Source organism: Brachionichthys hirsutus, chromosome 12 (genome assembly GCF_040956055.1).
Source record: "Brachionichthys hirsutus isolate HB-005 chromosome 12, CSIRO-AGI_Bhir_v1, whole genome shotgun sequence".
Taxonomy (NCBI): Eukaryota; Metazoa; Chordata; class Actinopteri; order Lophiiformes; family Brachionichthyidae; genus Brachionichthys; species Brachionichthys hirsutus.
The window spans coordinates 6407194-6426480 of NC_090908.1; the positions used below are offsets into that span (position 1 = coordinate 6407194).

General features: G+C 42.4%; 3 protein-coding genes across 3 annotated transcripts in view; all 3 read right to left on the reverse strand.

Annotated features, from left to right (window-relative positions):
* Nucleotides 1–565: 565 nt before the first annotated feature.
* Nucleotides 566–3804, reverse strand: sumo3b (small ubiquitin like modifier 3b). The gene is made up of 4 exons (XM_068746011.1): nucleotides 3693–3804; nucleotides 2900–3028; nucleotides 2713–2784; nucleotides 566–1559 (listed from the first exon to the last, which is right to left on the reverse strand). Exons 1-4 carry the CDS (start codon nucleotides 3711–3713, stop codon nucleotides 1494–1496), a joined length of 288 nt encoding a protein of 95 aa, XP_068602112.1. The 5' UTR covers nucleotides 3714–3804; the 3' UTR covers nucleotides 566–1493.
* Nucleotides 3805–8403: 4599 nt separating this feature from the next.
* pttg1ipb (PTTG1 interacting protein b) lies at nucleotides 8404–11199 on the reverse strand. Its single transcript, XM_068746407.1, has 7 exons — nucleotides 11076–11199; nucleotides 10745–10800; nucleotides 10555–10663; nucleotides 10116–10218; nucleotides 9665–9730; nucleotides 9308–9354; nucleotides 8404–9018 (listed from the first exon to the last, which is right to left on the reverse strand). The coding sequence occupies exons 1-7, from the start codon at nucleotides 11182–11184 to the stop codon at nucleotides 8975–8977; spliced, it is 534 nt and encodes a 177-aa protein (XP_068602508.1). The 5' UTR covers nucleotides 11185–11199; the 3' UTR covers nucleotides 8404–8974.
* A 1986-nt stretch (nucleotides 11200–13185) lies between these two features.
* Nucleotides 13186–19287, reverse strand: part of myo10l3 (myosin X, like 3) — a 44008-nt gene continuing 37906 nt past the window's right edge. The window contains exons 26-41 of the mRNA XM_068746500.1: nucleotides 19081–19204; nucleotides 18515–18758; nucleotides 18326–18421; nucleotides 18045–18138; nucleotides 17710–17765; nucleotides 17474–17616; nucleotides 17191–17385; nucleotides 16928–17085; nucleotides 16342–16465; nucleotides 15177–15474; nucleotides 14896–15103; nucleotides 14688–14824; nucleotides 14430–14553; nucleotides 13890–14345; nucleotides 13617–13808; nucleotides 13186–13377 (exon numbers count right to left, since the gene is read on the reverse strand). Coding sequence (XP_068602601.1) covers nucleotides 13273–13377; nucleotides 13617–13808; nucleotides 13890–14345; nucleotides 14430–14553; nucleotides 14688–14824; nucleotides 14896–15103; nucleotides 15177–15474; nucleotides 16342–16465; nucleotides 16928–17085; nucleotides 17191–17385; nucleotides 17474–17616; nucleotides 17710–17765; nucleotides 18045–18138; nucleotides 18326–18421; nucleotides 18515–18758; nucleotides 19081–19204 — 2754 coding nt within the window. The 3' untranslated portion in view covers nucleotides 13186–13272. The remainder of the gene's footprint in view (nucleotides 13378–13616; nucleotides 13809–13889; nucleotides 14346–14429; nucleotides 14554–14687; nucleotides 14825–14895; nucleotides 15104–15176; nucleotides 15475–16341; nucleotides 16466–16927; nucleotides 17086–17190; nucleotides 17386–17473; nucleotides 17617–17709; nucleotides 17766–18044; nucleotides 18139–18325; nucleotides 18422–18514; nucleotides 18759–19080; nucleotides 19205–19287) is intronic.

The following is a 19287-nucleotide window of genomic DNA, read 5'->3' on the forward strand; positions in this document are numbered from 1 at the left end:
TATCCAGCCCTGAAAATCCACCTTTCAGGGGGGCAGAAACGGAGATGGTCATCACGACTCTCTCCGGATCAACCCCCCACCCTCTTTTTTGTCCACCTATGTTGTACATATTACGTGTCTTTTTAATTTGTTATTTTGCATCTGTGGAGTAATTTATTTTTATTTTATTGGTATTGTTAAATGTTTATGTACTAAGGACTTTCAACGGAAACAAGACCGCAAGGACTTTTTTGAAATGCTCCTCTTAAGACAGGATGTTTGACTTTATTTGTACTGTAATACATGCTACTGTTTGACTGTACTTGTACTCTAACATTGTATCTAATAAATATATCCATCATCAAGACACTCTCTATTGCATCACTAATATAAAATGGTAAAGCAGAATGTTTATTTTCACCTTAAATTAAATCACACCACCATTTGGTGACCATCTCAACATGAAGCGAGACGCTGATCGCTTAACCTTTCAGCTGCAAGTCCTTTCATGTCAAAGATGCAGCCGTGCAGCTCAACTTAATTTCATCACAGGCCCACACACACACGCAACTCAACAGGATGAGTATCAAACTATATTTTATTGTATTCAGTATAGGGACAACAAATGTACAGAAGAACTGGAATACCGGTTAACTGGAATCACCTTGCGCATGAAGATGTCAATTTTTTTCCCAAATGGAGATTCTCACTGAACGAGACGTTTACCGACACCCAGGAGTAAAAAAACAAAACATCTGTTGATTCCGTTTGGATAAACAAGTTAAAATTAAGCCCCCACTACACAGAAATAAAGGCATCAACCCGGTTATCAAAGGACGCCATTCATTGGGCTTCTTGGGCCGAACACATTGCTGTATTTTATTTGCTATTCTGCTTGAGGGAGACCGCATGGAGGTAAACATTGTGTGGACCTCATCACAAGAATTATTTCATTGCAAATGTTGAAAGTAAAATCAGAATGGATAGATTTTTTTAAACCATTTTATTTAGAATAAAAAAGGAAAACCTACACGAGAAATATATGGAAGCATCCTTCCTGTCTAAAAATAGCACGGGCTCCGCTCCTACTCGCAATCATATCCAGTATATGAATTATAAATCGCTGATTCCATCCTGAATTTCAATTTTTACAACAGTTTGGAAAGCATCGACAGAAAGAGAAATAAAGATTTTGGCATGTATTTCAGGTTTGTGAGACATGTAGGAGATCCTCTCAACAACAAGAACGCAGCGTTTGTGTTTCCATTAAGAGCCGTGTTTATTCAGAGACGCGTCCCTGACCTGGACAATTAAAATCATGCACGTGTGAGATTTTCTTTTGAGTTATCAAAGGCCCCAAATGAAAAAAAAAACCTCTGCCTTCTTTAATGTTGTGAGGAGCATGTGATTAAGCACGGAGAGAGAGAGAGCGAGAGAGAGAGAGAGAGAAAAAGTAAAAACAGAAACAAACAAACATCATGAATGCGTGGATGTTCTTCTGATTCACATCCCACTTAGGAACAGCCTCCTCCTGTCTGTTGTTGAAATACATCGATAGTGTCCTCGTCCTCCATCTCCAGCTGCAACGACATCATCTCAGCGTTAGCCAGTTAACAACAAACACATTTATTCAACAGGAAGCCGACACGTTTCCCCACCGGGGCAGAGCCGAGCACCAAACCCCAAACACCTTTTGGTACTTTCTGCTCCTTCCTCCACCGAGCAGTTCCTAATCAGCGAGACGCTTTGTTTGACACACGTCCTCCAGTAACACGGGGGACATGTGACCGGTGTGCTGCTCTGTGTTTCCCCGTCTGCGTGTCTTGGAAGGAAGGTAGCTCAAAGTTTGGAACAATCCAATTGAAACTATAAGAAAGGGCCGAGCCTTCCTTCCCTGGAGACGGAACAGACGAGTACGAGGCTTATTCGGATGGAATTTATAAAGAAAGGAAGTCCCATGATGATTCTGTGCCCCCCCCCCCCCCCTTTCAGATAATCGACAGCAACAACCGCTCTGTGCCTACGACGCACGCGGGTGTGCTCGACTGCGTCCTCCATCAGCCATCGATGGGAGCATCGCCTAAAGCCCACCGTCGGCAGTGACCTCTGTTAAACCTGCTCCTATTCAAGCACCGCTGGAAGCAAAGGAAGACGCGACACGCTCGGAGTTTAAATAAAGCTTCTTCACCTGCTTATGCTGAGCAGCAGACCAGAGACCCAAGTTAGCCGCTAGCATGACGACCTTCTAGGATGAAAAGTGACCCAACACGCCGCCTCATAACAAGTTCTAATTGTGTTGTCCATTTGAAACGTGTACAAGAAAGCTAACTTACAATCTGCATGATGTTATGCTAATGCTAATGTGGTGAAATACCTTCAGAAGGTCCTCCGCCTGCATTAAAGGAACAAATCCACACCTTAAAGGCACCATAATCCCATAATCCGCTCAGCATAAAACTCGGTTTGCGTTGCTTTCAATCACTTTAAATGAGTGACAAGTACCCAAGTACTGCGTGTACACAAGTCACAGGCGTCGGCAGCTCTGTGCAATACTTAGAGGGATCAATATAATTAGCATACGCTGATTTTAATACTGCATTATTGCTCATTAACACATTTTCATGTTATAAATCAAATCTCTTATATCCCAACACACCAGACAAAATAACACGAAGTGAAATAAAAAGTAATTATTTTGTACACAACTACATTAAACATGAATCTACGACCAACCTGCGCAGGTGTGTCCGTTTCATTGATCGGTTGTCCATCAAACCTAAATCTTATCTGACGAATCGCAAACCCCTGAAAAACAAACAAACAAACAAACAAAGTGACGTTTTCCATCCAGGTCGCGTCAACAGAACAAGCAAGCCGCGTAATGAGTACCGAGACGCGTACTATTACTGCATTGCCGTACCTGTCTTTCGCAGTACGCCTTCATGAGTTTGTGCAGGGCGGTGTGTCTCTTGATTTTGAACTGGACGACGGAGCCATCCTGCCCGGCCACCTTCAGGTTGATGTGGTCGTTCTCCGTCTTCACTCCTTCCTGCAACGGAAGCGAGAGCGTGACGCGGTGCGGGGCTCCAGCCGCGGCTAGCGCCCGCCCGGGGAGCGTTAGCATCAGCGTGGAGCTAAGCGCTCCTGCGCCGCCACACAGGAGGACCAGGTGGGGAACGGCTAGCGCAGCAACCCGCTCTCTTCCCGTTCCCGAATCCGACCACCGGGTCCCCGTTAAACGCAGCCGGGCAGCGAACTTCATTTAGCGGACACAAACCGCGTCCCCGCACCCCCGCCCAAAGCGCCGCTAACGCCAACACTCCATGGTGCCCTTTTCCCAGGTTAGCATTTTAAGCTAACATTTGGTCCATGTTCAAACTGGCGCAGAAAGAAGCCCCACAATGGCGCAAACGGAAGGAGGAATAAATCATTCATTTTACGGGTTAGCGCTCACACCGATGATAACAAACCCGACCTGATTAAAGTGTAAACTCAAGGGAAGCTGTTGCGGATATTGGTACCGGCGGGGGGCACGGAAACCACGAAAGTGTGCGGCTAAAGGAAAAAGATCCGCAAACTGGTCAACCTTTGTTTCTCCGTCGACCCGCTCAAATGCGCTATCTGTAGCCTGGAAGCGGAGCTAGTTTAGCCGAACGTGCTAACCGTAACTCGCGCAGCACGAGCAGCTAGCGCTAAAGAAGCGCGGCACCGACCTTTGGCTTATCCTCCGACATTGCGCTCCTTTCCTGGGGATTTATTCGTAGCGTGGAAATAGCCTCGCAGCGAAGGGTTCTCAGCTCCTCCGGCTTTCACGATTGGACCGCGAGCGCGCACTGAAGTTTAAAACGTAATTCGATCAAATCGGTCACGTGCTCACTTTTTATTCGCGGGCGCGGTTACGTGCGCGCACCAGGTGCTTTGCGCGTGTCCGCGCAAAGTATCCTTTTTGTTCAGGAAGAGATGGTCTTGACTTCCATTACTCTGATTGGGCTTTGATGCCAGTTCAATATCAGATAATCTGATAAATACATACAGAGAGACATTACTCACATGATAAATACATACAGAGACATTACTCACGTGATCAATACATACAGAGACACTACTCACATGATAAATACATACAGAGACACTACTCACATGATAAATACATACAGAGAGACATTACTCACATAAATACATACAGAGAGACATTACTCACATGATAAATATATACAGAGACACTACTCACACGATAAATACATACAGAGAGACATTACTCACATAAATACATACAGAGAGACATTACTCACATGATAAATACATACAGAGACATTACTCACATGATAAATACATACAGAGACATTACTCACATGATAAATACATACAGAGACATTACTCACATGATAAATACATACAGAGAGACATTACTCACGTGATAAATACATACAGAGAGACATTACTCACGTGATAAATACATACAGAGAGACATTACTCACATGATAAATACATACAGAGACACTACTCACATGATAAATACATACAGAGACACTACTCACATGATAAATACATACAGAGACATTACTCACATGATCAATACATACAGAGAGACATTACTCATGATAAATACATACAGAGACATTACGCACATAAATATATACAGAGAGACACTACTCACATGATAAATATATACAGAGAGGCATTACTCACATGATAAATACATACAGAGACACTACTCACATGATAAATACATACAGAGACATTACTCACATGATAAATACATACAGAGAGACATTACTCACGTGATAAATATATACAGAGAGACATTACTCACATGATAAATACATACAGAGACACTACTCACATGATAAATACGTACAGAGACACTACTCACATGATAAATACATACAGAGACATTACTCACATGATCAATACATACAGAGAGACATTACTCATGATAAATACATACAGAGACATTACGCACATAAATATATACAGAGACATTGCTCACATGATAAATATATACAGAGAGGCATTACTCACATGATAAATACATACAGAGACACTACTCACATGATAAATACATACAGAGACATTACTCACATGATAAATACATAGAGAGACATTACTCACATAAATATATACAGAGACATTACTCACATAAATACATACAGAGAGACACTACTCACATGATAAATATATACAGAGAGACACTACTCACATGATAAATACATACAGAGAGACATTACTCACATGATAAATATATACAGAGAGACACTACTCACATGATAAATACATACAGAGACACTACTCACATGATAAATACATACAGAGACATTACTCACGTGATCAATACATACAGAGAGACATTACTCATGATAAATACATACAGAGACATTACGCACATAAATATATACAGAGAGACATTACTCACATGATAAATATATACAGAGACATTACGCACATAAATATATACAGAGAGACATTACTCACATGATAAATATATACAGAGAGCCATACTCACATGAAATATATACAGAGAGACATTACTCACTTGATAAATATATACAGAGAGACATTACTCACATGATAAATATATACAGAGACATTACTCACATGATAAATATATACAGAGACATTACTCACATGATAAATATATACAGAGACATTACTCACATGATAAATATATACAGAGACATTACTCACATGATAAATATATACGGAGACATTACTCACATGATAAATACATACAGAGACACTACTCACATGATAAATATATACAGAGACATTACTCACATGATAAATATATACGGAGACATTACTCACATAAATACATACAGAGAGACATTACTCACATGATAAATATATACAGAGACACTATTTTTTTTTTTCATTTTCTAACCGCTTATTCCGCTATCGGGTCGCGGGCCAAGCTGGAGCCAATCCCAGCAGTCAATGGGCGAGAGGCAGGGGACACCCTGGACAAGCCGCCAGTTCATCGCAGGGCAACACAGAGACAGACAACCAGCCACACACACACTCACACCTACGGGCAATTTAGTGGCACCAATCAGCCTAGGCTGCATGTCTTTGGAGGCGGGAGGAAGCCGGAGAACCCGGAGAGAACCCACGCAGACACGGGGAGAACATGCAAACTCCTCACAGAATGTACAGAGACACTACTCACATAAATATATACAGAGACATTACTCACATAAATACATACAGAGAGACACTACTCACATGATAAATACATACAGAGAGACATTACTCACATGATAAATACATACAGAGAGACATTACTCACATGATAAATACATACAGAGAGACATTACTCACATGATAAATACATACAGAGAGACATTACTCACATGATAAATATATACAGAGACACTACTCACATGATAAATACATACAGAGAGACATTACTCACATGATAAATACATAACATAGAGAGACATTACTCACATAAATATATACAGAGACATTACTCACATAAATACATACAGAGAGACACTACTCACATGATAAATACATACAGAGAGACATTACTCACATGATAAATATATACAGAGACATTACTCACATGATAAATACATACAGAGACATTACTCATGATAAATACATACAGAGACACTACTCACATGATAAATACATACAGAGACATTACTCACATGATAAATACATACAGAGAGACATTACTCACATGATAAATACATACAGAGACATTACTCATGATAAATACATACAGAGACACTACTCACATGATAAATACATACAGAGAGACACTACTCACATGATAAATACATACAGAGAGACATTACTCACATGATAAATACATACAGAGAGACATTACTCACATGATAAATACATACAGAGAGACATTACTCACATGATAAATACATACAGAGAGACATTACTCACATGATAAATATATACAGAGACACTACTCACATGATAAATACATACAGAGAGACATTACTCACATGATAAATACATAACATAGAGAGACATTACTCACATAAATATATACAGAGACATTACTCACATAAATACATACAGAGAGACACTACTCACATGATAAATACATACAGAGAGACATTACTCACATGATAAATATATACAGAGACATTACTCACATGATAAATACATACAGAGACATTACTCATGATAAATACATACAGAGACACTACTCACATGATAAATACATACAGAGAGACATTACTCACATGATAAATACATACAGAGACATTACTCATGATAAATACATACAGAGACACTACTCACATGATAAATACATACAGAGACACTACTCACATGATAAATACATACAGAGACATTACTCACATGATAAATACATACAGAGAGACACTACTCACATGATAAATACATACAGAGAGACATTACTCACATGATAAATACATACAGAGACATTACTCACATGATAAATACATACAGAGAGACATTACTCACATGATAAATACATACAGAGAGACACTACTCACATGATAAATACATACAGAGAGACATTACTCACATGATAAATACATAGAGAGACATTACTCACATAAATATATACAGAGACATTACTCACATAAATACATACAGAGAGACACTACTCACATGATAAATACATACAGAGAGACACTACTCACATGATAAATACATACAGAGAGACATTACTCACATGATAAATATATACAGAGACATTACTCACATGATAAATACATACAGAGACATTACTCACATGATAAATATATACAGAGACATTACTCACATGATAAATACATACAGAGACATTACTCACATGATAAATATATACAGAGACATTACTCACATGATAAATACATACAGAGACATTACTCACATGATAAATATATACAGAGACATTACTCACATGATAAATACATACAGACATTACTCACATGATAAATACATACAGAGAGACATTACTCACATGATAAATATATACGGAGACATTACTCACATGATAAATACATACAGAGACATTACTCACATGATAAATATATACAGAGACATTACTCACATGATAAATACATACAGAGACATTACTCACATGATAAATATATACAGAGACATTACTCACATGATAAATACATACAGACATTACTCACATGATAAATACATACAGACATTACTCACATGATAAATATATACGGAGAGACATTACTCACATCACAAGTCTGGTAAAAGCTCCTGAGGAAATGGTGCCTCAGGTTCCCCCGTGTGTGTGAGGGCAGCCAGATGTTCCCGGCACACATTGTGTGATATGTAAATACACCACATGTTACGTATAATATGTATGTGCGTATATATATATGTCAGCAACAATCTGTCAAACATTCACACATTTGGTGATGAAAACAGTAAATATACGAGTTGATCCAAGCGAGGGTGAAGAACGTGAGCTTCTAGAGACATAAAAACATTCACATTCATTTTTTTATTTTGAAATTGACAATATTTAATCAACAGAATCGAATGTGTCGAGTTTGTTCTTCTCATTGTAAACAACATATAAAATAGCAAGAAATTGGAATGTGCATTAATGTACCGCAGACATGATTACTAAAACTGTACATATTAGAATATAGTATAAAAAATGAAACAAGATACAATAACGATCCATCAGAATTTTTTTTACATTTTACAATATGCATTATAAACAAAACAATAGCATTGTGTTTAGAAATTAGGGTGGATCATTTGTTTTGACAGATTTGCACTTGCAACTAGTTTTCAGCATGAACAGACAAAAGTAGCACAACATCCTCATAATCATTTAAATCAGAATTAAAGAATAGGAATAGATATTAATCTATCAGAGACAAACATGTAGGAAATGAAATGTTTAAATTTCAATGTGAAAATGATTTACAAACATCGTGACAACACACAAATCCAGACAGATAATCACAATCCGTATGTGTATCATGTATAACATTAGTAAGATCATCTGAAGGGGTTTTGTAAGGGACCACGGCTGATATTCTTCTTATTGGCCATCCATACGGGCATACGGATTGTTCTTTGTCAAACCTAAAAAGAAAATGAAGAGGAAATTCAGTGGCGCAAGAAAGTCCCAAATCCTCATCTCTGATGACCGAGGGCAGAGTTTGTGTAATATACATGTGTCCACCAGATGGTGCTACTGAATCAAAATTGCTTTGGGTTTTCCCCCCCTCTTCTTAATTAAGACTTTCATGCCGTTTCTTCGTTTCACAGCTAATTTCTTCATTGGCTTTAGCTCATCTTCCTCCCAAATGTTGTGTTCAGTCATTTCATCTTTATTTGAGTGAAAACAAGCACCGCGGCTTTTTCAACCCACCGTATTTCTGCCTGATTTCATCGTGTCTCATCTGCATTTCTGTTCTCCTGTTGGGCAAGAAACAAAGACAAATGTGTTTGACGCCAGAGAACACTGGAAGCACTCGCGCCTTCAGTGTCTGAACCCGAGCGGAGTTCTGCTGGTACACGACTACACGTTATCCATCACAAGAAAGCTAACGAGAACTAATTAGTTCAAAAGGGGGTCGATCATTTAAATTGATAATCTACATTAAAATGACGCTGCTTTGCCATCCTCAATACATTTGACGAGCTTGGATCTATCTTTACTAAGCGACTGAAACTCGTCTTGATACTTTGTTATCTCTAATATGCATGAATTAAAATGGACACTGACCTCTCCTTCTGACGAGCATTTCTCAAACGGGTTTGCCGCTCCACCTTCGCATCCTCTCTCTTGTTCCTGGAACACCCACGTGCTTTACCATTAGATTTTGAATCATATTAATAGTATTGTATACTATTTGTGTATGTTTACATTGCAGTAGGAATGGCAGCAGTGATACTTTGGTTTAAGCAGAAGTAATCATTCTATTATGACTGAATTGATCCCCGTCGCCTTCTCAAATGTTCAATATTACTAAACCAAAGGATCTCAAGAGCCCGGATCTTGTTTTGGCAGCATTATTTTTAAAGTTAAACTGTGCTCACACACACACCGGCAGGTTTTTGGAGAACTTGGTATCAGCCTCGCTTTGCACAAAAACAAGCCGTTGCGTTTTCATCCGCCGTCTCCTCCCCGCTGAACCGGTTTCCGCCGGCAACGCTTCACGCGACTTGGAACGTACCCGATTCGTTCACACTTGCAGCAGCAGCAGCAGCAAACAAGAATCCCAATGATGATGATGCCAGCCAGCACCGACATGGTGATGATCAAAACCTGGAAGTTCACTGAAAGACAAAGGCAGAGGGAGGCGTGGAGGACGCTGCTGAACGAGGACAAGATTCTTTATTTGGTGCCAGTTCAGCAAGTCATAAACCATTATGGCCACTCAGCGGGGAATGATCCACATAATCAATCAGTAACTCGTCACGTTAAAGGATTGATTCTACATTACTTTAGCTACAAAATAACAGAGTAAATAGCAAACAGACCGAAAGTGAAGACTTTAAATATTCACACTATCTTAAGAAAAAAGAAGAAAACTAAAGTATCTGCAACTGGAAAAAGGTTTTAGAAGCTAAAACTCAGCTGACGCTTCATTGTTGAGCCCTTTCCGGTCTTACCCCAACACACCCCCCACCGTGCATCATTCAGGGGACACACACTTTTGGGGGGCAGGATCTTCCCTCCTGGGTAGTCGGTGCATAATTTGGATGGTTCGCACCACAAACACTGCAACAAACGAACAAGAACAAACACCCAGCAGCGCTAAGTTGCTGTTTCTAGCGACACATGACGTCACTGAAGACTCACCGCCACGTCCCGCAGGCATTCATCACAGCTGGAGTTCGATCTCAGCGCACAAGGACCTGCAACGGACACGACTTATTGCGTCACTGGGGCGTGACATGACGTCATCAGAAAGAAGATTAAGTCCTAATTTTCCTCCAACAGTTTTAAGAGTGAAGCCGAGCGGCGGGCGTCGCTGGAAGAAAAGCTTTCCCCGCTTTTTAACCCCTCGAACACTCATCACGGCGACAGGCCGCTAACTCTGATAACGTAATTAGCTGCTGTCACGTGACCCGCCTCCTGACTCCGACCGGACAAAACAACTCGGAGCAGCTGAAGCTTAATGGAGACGTACGCGGAGCTGGAGCTGGAGAAGGAGTCTGCGCCTCTGTGGTCAGAGAAAGGCCGAGGAAGAGGAAGAGGAAGAGGAAAGCCGCCGCCGAAGCTCCGCCGCCGCCCGACATCGTGAGACGGTGAACCCGACGGGCTTCGAGGAATACGGAACAAAGTCACACTCAGGGGGCGGGACCCCGAGGTTACGACGGGTGACGTCACCAACTCAGGGGGCGGGACCCCGAGGTTACGACGCGTGACGTCACCGACTCCCGACGCTGGTCGCGAGCGAAGCTCCGTTGGAATGTTCAGGTCTTCTTTTGGAAAGAGTTCGAGAAGTAAAGTTGAAACTTCCGTTTGTAATTAAAATGTTAAATGTAACATTAAAAAGTCAACACCTAGAAATCTATGTCGGTTCGCTGATGATATGCTTCAAAATGTAATCCGATTCTCCTCCTAATTCAATGGGACTCTTTGGTGTAATCCTGCTGGCAACCCAAATATTTTGATCTATTATATATATACATATTATAGAATGTTTTCTTGGAAAGATTCTACACACAAATAAGAGGTCTTCCTATCCCTCCCATTCCTCTGACTTTGCATCAATGCAGCAGAAAATGTGCAGATCTGAAGAAGACTAATCAAACAACAAGCACACAAAAGAATGATGACTATACGTTCTAATGGATGCAGCAAAAACATTGCCTGGTTTAATCAAGAACAATAAGTACACATTTCTGAGTCGTTGTGTGTAGATTAATTGTCACAACTTTATCTCCAAGGTTTTCCCTGTGGATTATGTGAGTATGAGGCAGACACAAGAGACACAGAGAGGTTTTGAAATACAATAATTTATTAAAGCCTCTTTAAAGTCTGATATAAAACAATATCTGATTTTTTTCTTCTTCTTCTTCAAAACAATCAGAGATGTCAGAAACACAGTCATCGTCAAAGCGAGACCAGTCTCTGGTGCGGCCGCCGGCAGCTGACCAGATGGCATAAGTGAGTACGACTGGAGAGCAATGGAAGACGGTGATGCAGTGAGGTAACTATTAAGCTCAGTGGCGAATGCTAGACTGCTGTGATCATTTACAGTGGAGGAGGGGGGGCAGCAGGATAATACAAGGAGATGAGCATGGATGGTGTAGAGGGGGGAAAACTGAAGAAGAAAATGAGAACATTCTGAAATGTGTCTATTTTTGGGGAAACATTCTGTCATGAAAGACTCAAATAAAAACAACATAAATGCTTAAATCATTTCCAGCACACTCGTCTCCTTGTTTAATAAGCTTCTCCTAAGTCATTAATACATCAATAAATAAATACATCATCGCCACATGGCATTTGACACAACCTAAAAAAAAACATGGCAGACAGAGACAGACAGATAAGCAGAACAAGCAGCATCCGGCTTATCTGTCGCATCGCAAAGGCCTCAAAGGAGAACGCCGTTAAACAGCTGAAGGTTTCCGTTTCCTTGTGGAGGAGAAGTGCGTTTCTTGTGATTCCTCGTGACTGCGTTGCTTTGGCTAAATGCTGGACTGCAGTGGTTCAAGCATTGCATCTCTAGCAATACGGTCTCTGTCCATGTTTCATTTAGTTTATTTGGTGCGTTTAATTGACATTTTAATTGGCTGAAATCGATGACCGCTGGCCTCGGTACAAAACACTAAAATGTATGTTTCGTTCCTGAAAAGCTGCATCGGCACGAGCCCAGACTGGCTGAATAAAAGATGGAGTAAGGCGAGATTTAGGAGATAAACTCCACGGGACAGGTGCGTATTAACCTGAGGGAATCTCCATCCAGGAGAACATTCATTATGATATCTGTAGAAATAGCACTTTAACTATTACGCTATTGAACTGAGTTCTGTTTTAAACTGGGAGCCATGGGTTTGGTGGGAACAGAGAATGCAAGTTTATCTGGGTTTCCTGAAAATACAAAAAAAGATTCTATGAAAAGATACCTGAAGCACATCTCGAGTACGGCGTGAGAAATGACCGGCGTAGCTGATGGGGGACGAAGACATGCTAGTGGACGGTTTGAAGGGAAGCGACACTGGAAACAGCTGTAAAGCTTAAACTGGTGCAGAAAAGAACCCTTCTGGACATTGCTTGTTTGTGTTGCCAGTCAAACGCTCCTCTCTCTGCAGCTTCTCTCTGGGCACCGTCAGGTGAACGGATCGATGATATATCTGCGTGTCCTGATGAGACAATCACCTGATCCAGTTAGTTCCATAACTGGACACAGACTTCACGCTACAGCGCTTCTTCACGATCATGTTTATGTATGCTTTCATGATCTTTGCGATTTCTCCAACCTGGCAACGCACAGACAAAATGCACTGTCAGCGCAGAAGTGAGGAGAAGTAAAGGTGTGCAGATGTGTGAAAAGTTTTTTGTTTTTTTCCTTAAACAAATTCCAGATAAATGCACAACAATCAACCAATATTTAGATCAATTTGTTGATCATTTTTTGTGTCTTATTTTCAGATATCTGACAGAGAAAATGAACCCATGTGTTCAACATATCAGCCAAATGACAAGAGAATGACGGTACCTGCGGCGTTTCAAAGAACATTTCTCTCTCATCCACAGTTATCTTGTAGGTGCAGGCCTGGGGGGCACCGAAGAAGATGATGTGCTCGTAGGGGAAGGTCTCCAGAGGTTTGGGCTCGCCTCTCTTGTAGACAGACACATTTTCAGCGCTCACACTCAGCCAGAGGTCATGAGGAAAGCCTCCCTCTTTGCACTGGAGAGATGTGCATGCAGGAACATGTGGACATCACCGTGTGATGGATTCAGATTAAATACAGATCCTTCCTGAACTTACCTCCACATCAAACAACGTGGATCCATAACCAGGCCACTCCTTGATGACGGTCATGTATTTGAGCATGGCCTGGTGCTGGTCCAGACCTTTGAGGCGGGACCACTTCTCCGCGACGCTCGCCCTGGTGGCAGACATCTCCTCCTTCACCCACATCTCCAGCATCTGCTCCTCCTCCATTCGCTGCTTCTTCATCGAGCCCGTTTTCAACCCCCGTCGGAGAGTCCCGTCCAGGAAGCTGGTCCTCCGACGCTCCAGGGTTTGGCCGGAGCCAGAAGCTCCACCCACTTTAGTAAACTGAAGGATGCGAGTCCGAAGCCGGCCCACGGGGTAGACGCTTTCCAAACTCCACGGGACCCGTGCTTTGTCTCCATGCAGAAACTGCAGGCGAAGGGCGGCGAGGTGCTGCAGGGTTTCTTCTCGGGCGGGGAAGTGGCCGCGGGTCAAACTCTCATGGGCCTGAAGAAAGAGCAAACCAACAGTAACATCATCACGTCATCAAGAACGCTCTCAGGAAAATGCAAGTAAAGTGAGGAAACCCACCTGCTCAAACATGAAGGCAAACTCCACCCCTTCCTTCGGCATGCTCTCCACATCCAGGAAGCAGTAGAGTTTGAAATAGAGCTTCCATCGGCCATCATCTTCACCTTCCTCACTGCCAGCCATTCTGGTGGGGAAAGACAAAAGACTGTCAGCCACATATTGATGTTGAACCTCACCGCTGGTGAGCCTCAGCCGATATCTGGTAGACTGGACCCTGAATGTTATTAGAATACTATCAACTGTAGAAGCAGAACTTGCCTTTCAAACTTAGCCAAGACGTCTGCCACAAGGACTCTGCTCTCCACAGCTTTGTCAACGGTGTCGTTGTGTTCAAAGAGCGCAAACATGTTCCTGCTGTCCTCCATCGCCAGACCTCTGATCAGCTTCTCCACCACCTGGACAAGACATCCCTGAGTGTGTCGAAAGCTCTTCCTCTTGTGGCGTAAGACTAGACACTGCAGCTTACCTCTCCAGCAGTGGTGTGTGAGTTGATGGAGATTTTGCAGGAGCCTCCTCCATGGCAATAAACTGTGGTGGTCATTTCCTGTCTGGTAAGGAGCGCCGTTATTTCCTCTTGAGAGGGAACAAATTCTCTTGCCTTGGTCTTCTTCAGAGACTCGCCAACGAAATGGGCGAACATTTCGATCTCCGTACCAGGGAACAGTTCCCTAATCCTGAAAAAAAAAAAGATTCAGTTCCACCCAGTAGTTTTAAGAATGGTTGCATGCTCCCAAAAATGGCGTCTACCTCTTGAGGTGAAATTTGAGGTAGCGCAGGATGCCTCGGCTGGGCAGGAAGGTGCAGCTCATGCATGTTAGGAGATGCCAGTGGGCACGGTTGGCAGGACTGTTGGGATGTGGGACGTGATTGGTTTGTTTGATCAGCTGACAGTAAACCTCATCTCTTAAAGATCTCAAGTCCTGACATGTCTGGAGGATTCCCTGGATGATGGGTACAGGGTCTGATACTGCCTCCATCTCCTGCAGAGAGTTGAAAATCTTCACGGCTTCGTCCTGCAGGCTGGTGTAACCCTTTTCCCTTCGCACTGGGGCAGAAAGGCAGAGAAGGGATTTTCAAGGGAAAGCATGTTTAAACTGACATGCTAATCTATGGGATGCTTTTATTTTGAAGTTCTTCCGTGTAATAGCACAGCTATAGGTTTTATTGCTGATGAAATCTAGCCACACCTGTATTTTGTTTCTAAGCAATGTGATTTTTGCTAAACTGATATTACAAGAGATTTCACAACTTAAAGGAAAATAATAGTGATGTAAACACAAACGTTCATGCACCAAGACGGCGGTTCTCAAGTTGGGTCCCTTGAGGGGGGAGGGGGGGTAGCAAATAGGGGAATCATTTATTTCAAATAAGCATAAGCAGAAATGATGACAATAAATAAATAACAAAGGCAGAATGTAAGACTCGTACATTTATATTCCCTGTGCTAAAATAAAAGTTCTTTGCAGATGGGGGACCCAAAAAAGATCAGCAAAAAAAATTCTAATTTATGCCAGTTAGTAATTCATATGATGCGGATTCTTCGGAGGAGCCCTTCAAAGACCCTCTCTTGCTCCTTATCAACAGTTATAATTATTTATAATAATTTATGTTGTTTACAAGTTATTAAAGTTTTTATTTCCTGCTTTTTCACATGGCATTATGGGAAACGACTAATTATGTTTGCAGGATATTCAAGATATCAGTGTGTTTCCTTCAGTTTTTTTTAAATCAACTAGATAAGATATGGACTTGCCGCGCAGACCTCATCATTAGTCATAAGATAAAAGTTAAAATTAAAATAGCTGTGATATCGGTTTGAAGTAATGAAGTGTTCTTCTCTGATGACATCTTATAGGTCAAACTCAAAAATGTAACAGAAGCAATAGCAACAGCTTGGATTCGGAACACTCACGGTGAACGCTGACATCTCCATAGGGCAGGGGTAGAAGAGGGGAGTGCAAAGGATGCTGGGTATATCTCAGGATGGGGTTTCTCCAGTATGTCTGCTCCACCGCCTCCACATTCAAACTGCTTTCCTGGAGGGGTAGAAAACTGGATTAGTGATCTTAAAGCAAAGTCATGAATTAAGAAATCAAGCGCAGTTTTTCCTCAAATTGCATTAGCTAAAGGAAAGTTAATCAAGTCAGATTGGGGAAAGATAACAGATTAGACATGCTGGTAATCGACATTTGTGTTGCACTGAGGCAAGGAAACAGCTAAAGTGAGCAAAGGACGTAAACAAAAGTGTTCTGTGGCAGGAAAAGCCAAGAATTAAAGGTGACGGCACACACACACACACACACGCACAGTGAGTTCAAGTACCTCACTGAACTACAGTGTGTGTCCCTGCCAAAGGTTCGCATCACTAAAAAAAAAGAACATTAACAGCCATATGTTAATGACATGCAGGCAGGACAATTAGTGAAAGTGGGATACACGACACTGAACACAGACTAGCAGTTACAAGCAGCCTGGTCGGGACAGCGGGAGCTCAATACCTTGATGTCCCTGATGAGCTGTTGCGTTGGCGTTTCAATGGGAGCTTTGCTGTCTATCGCTCCTTGTATGGCATTGGTCCAGCGCATGGCTTCATTTAGCATTTTGGCGTAAAGGCGGTACGAGTGTTTGCGTCCATGGATGATTATGTTCCAGTAGCCTGCGAGAGTGAGCCAGAAAGAAATCCAAGACAAGAAGAAAGGTGAAGAATTCATGCAGAATTCTACTTTAATATGACTGAGGATGGTTTTGCTCCTAAACTGACCGGTGTCCTTGAACACTTTCTCGTCTGGCTGCACCACAGAGCAAAGACTGTTGAGGACCAGAGTTCCCAGCTTTGCGGCGCTGCGCTCTGACGACTTGTAATAATCCAGAGAGTTGGTGGTGAGAACAAACCAGCGCTTCTTCAGCTTCAGAGAAGTGCTTTTAGCTCCCGTCTTCATCTCTTTATGTAGCCAACCTGAGAAAGGATAGATAAATACTTTATACACAACACTTGTTTTCTTGTTAATCTTGTTTAAAATTCATCACAGACTCAAACGATTGACCTCTGACTAAGAACTCCTGTCCGTCAATCCTGGAGTCGCCCTTGGATGTCTGCAGCAGGCCGATCCAGTGGTGCATCTCTTCAGGCATGTCCGCGTTGCAATGGATCACCCGGTTAGCCGTGATGATCACAAACGAGTTTGGTCTGTGGAATCGGAACACACACACATTGCTTCGCACAGTGCACACCGTCACACTCTTTAGAATGCACTTTTTGGGTTCTTTTGCAGGTCCTCACCTGTCGGGGTTGTCTGATGCACAAACGGAATCAATCAAGCCGACATCAAGCGTGCCCTGGGTGGAGAAACGAGGGATGAGCGTGTCGGCGAAAGAAAAATGTAGGTGTGAGAGGGTTTCAGATGCCGTTCATCGATCTGAAAAGCTCGTCGTGATCCAAAGGAAGTCAATTCACCTTAACTTGTGTTAATTGTACATGGAAATGCTACACCAGTGTGTGTGTGTGTGTGCTTCAGCTAGAGCTGCACTCATTTCTGGAGCAGTTTCATTCATTACAGCTGGAGAAATGGAGTTGAGGCTGGGGCCCACGTGGCAGAGAGGTAAAGCAGCACTAACCACTGCATTCTTGGGGTTGGCCTGTTCATGGTGCATCTCCAGGAGCTGCCCCGGGCCGGCGCTGTGGACCCGACTCAGCACGCTGAACCAACAACTGGATGGGGTTAGAGGGAGTTCACAAAGTAGGATGTCAGCAAAACGTATAATTGAAAATTATACCATGAATTTCCTCTGGCAACCACACGGGGGAACTTTTTCTCCACGCATCATTTCAACAGGGAGCTGCTGAGTAAGTAAAACGCCACCTATAAAGCAGCCACAGTGAGTCACTGCTTCTGTACCTGGCATCCTCTGGAGACTCAGCATAGATGTGGTAGGTCCTCTCCTCGGTCACAATATTTAGTGCATTTTCCTTCTCATGATTGTCCACGATCTCCCTAATAATAATAATAAAACATTACTTGATGAAACAAATCTCTTTATTTTGAGTGATAGCAAAAACAAAAAACACATTTTTTTTTAACGCTTACTTGGCTGTGCGGACATCTATGGTTCCTTTCAGTTTCTCCTCGCTGTCGTTCTCAAAGTACATGAGCTTCGATTCCCTCAGAACAAACCAGCGCATCTTCCAGTTGCGGCGAGACAAGGTGGACATCCCGCCTCCCTTCTTGTAAAGCCAACCCGATTTGACCGAGTCTTGCTTGGCCCTAAACCACATGAAGGTCTCGTCCTTCAAGACACACCAGCGACGACGCCACGGGATCATGAGGCCGCCTGAAAGGTGAATATATGTATGTTGAAAACACCTCACAGCAAAGCCCAAACCTGAAAACACAGTGCCTGCACACACAATGCATGAAAGCAACGATAGCTAGAACAGAATCATCGAATAAAACAGAGACAAGCATTTCTAAATGTCACAAAGAAACCACACATGCAGCGTTCAGCATAAAGCATCTGATTTGGTGCATAAAGCATCTGCATGCCTGCTGGCCTGTGATTTGGTGCATAAAGCATCTGCATGCCTGCTGGCCTGTGATTTGGTGCATAAAGCATCTGCATGCCTGCTGGCCAGTGATTTGGTGCAGCTACCCACTTTTCATGTAGAGGTAGCCGTGGAAGTAAGGAGGCCTGCTGCCGTTCAGCAGATTCACTCTGCCGTTAGAAACTTCCTCGTCCGTGTCCACGTAGCCGTCGTTGTCGTCGTCGCTGTCGATGAACTGGAAAAACAAACACAAACAGCGTCGACGAATGAAAAAGCTGCACAGTATTAATGGAGTATCAAAAGAGAAGCTGCTGAGTG

Excerpts from the sequence above, each read along its gene's own strand:
- sumo3b (XM_068746011.1), bottom strand. The coding sequence starts at position 3,713 with ATGTCGGAGGATAAGCCAAAG. Across the intron at positions 2,785-2,899 it reads AGGCGTACTGCGAAAGACAG|GGGTTTGCGATTCGTCAGAT; the intron begins GTACGGCAATGC and ends TTTGTTTTTCAG. Across the intron at positions 1,560-2,712 it reads AAACGGACACACCTGCGCAG|CTGGAGATGGAGGACGAGGA; the intron begins GTTGGTCGTAGA and ends ATGTCGTTGCAG.
- pttg1ipb (XM_068746407.1), bottom strand. The coding sequence starts at position 11,184 with ATGTCGGGCGGCGGCGGAGCTTCGGCGGCGGCTTTCCTCTTCCTCTTC. Across the intron at positions 10,664-10,744 it reads AATGCCTGCGGGACGTGGCG|TGTTTGTGGTGCGAACCATC; the intron begins GTGAGTCTTCAG and ends CGTTTGTTGCAG. Across the intron at positions 10,219-10,554 it reads ACGGTGGGGGGTGTGTTGGG|TGAACTTCCAGGTTTTGATC; the intron begins GTAAGACCGGAA and ends TTTGTCTTTCAG.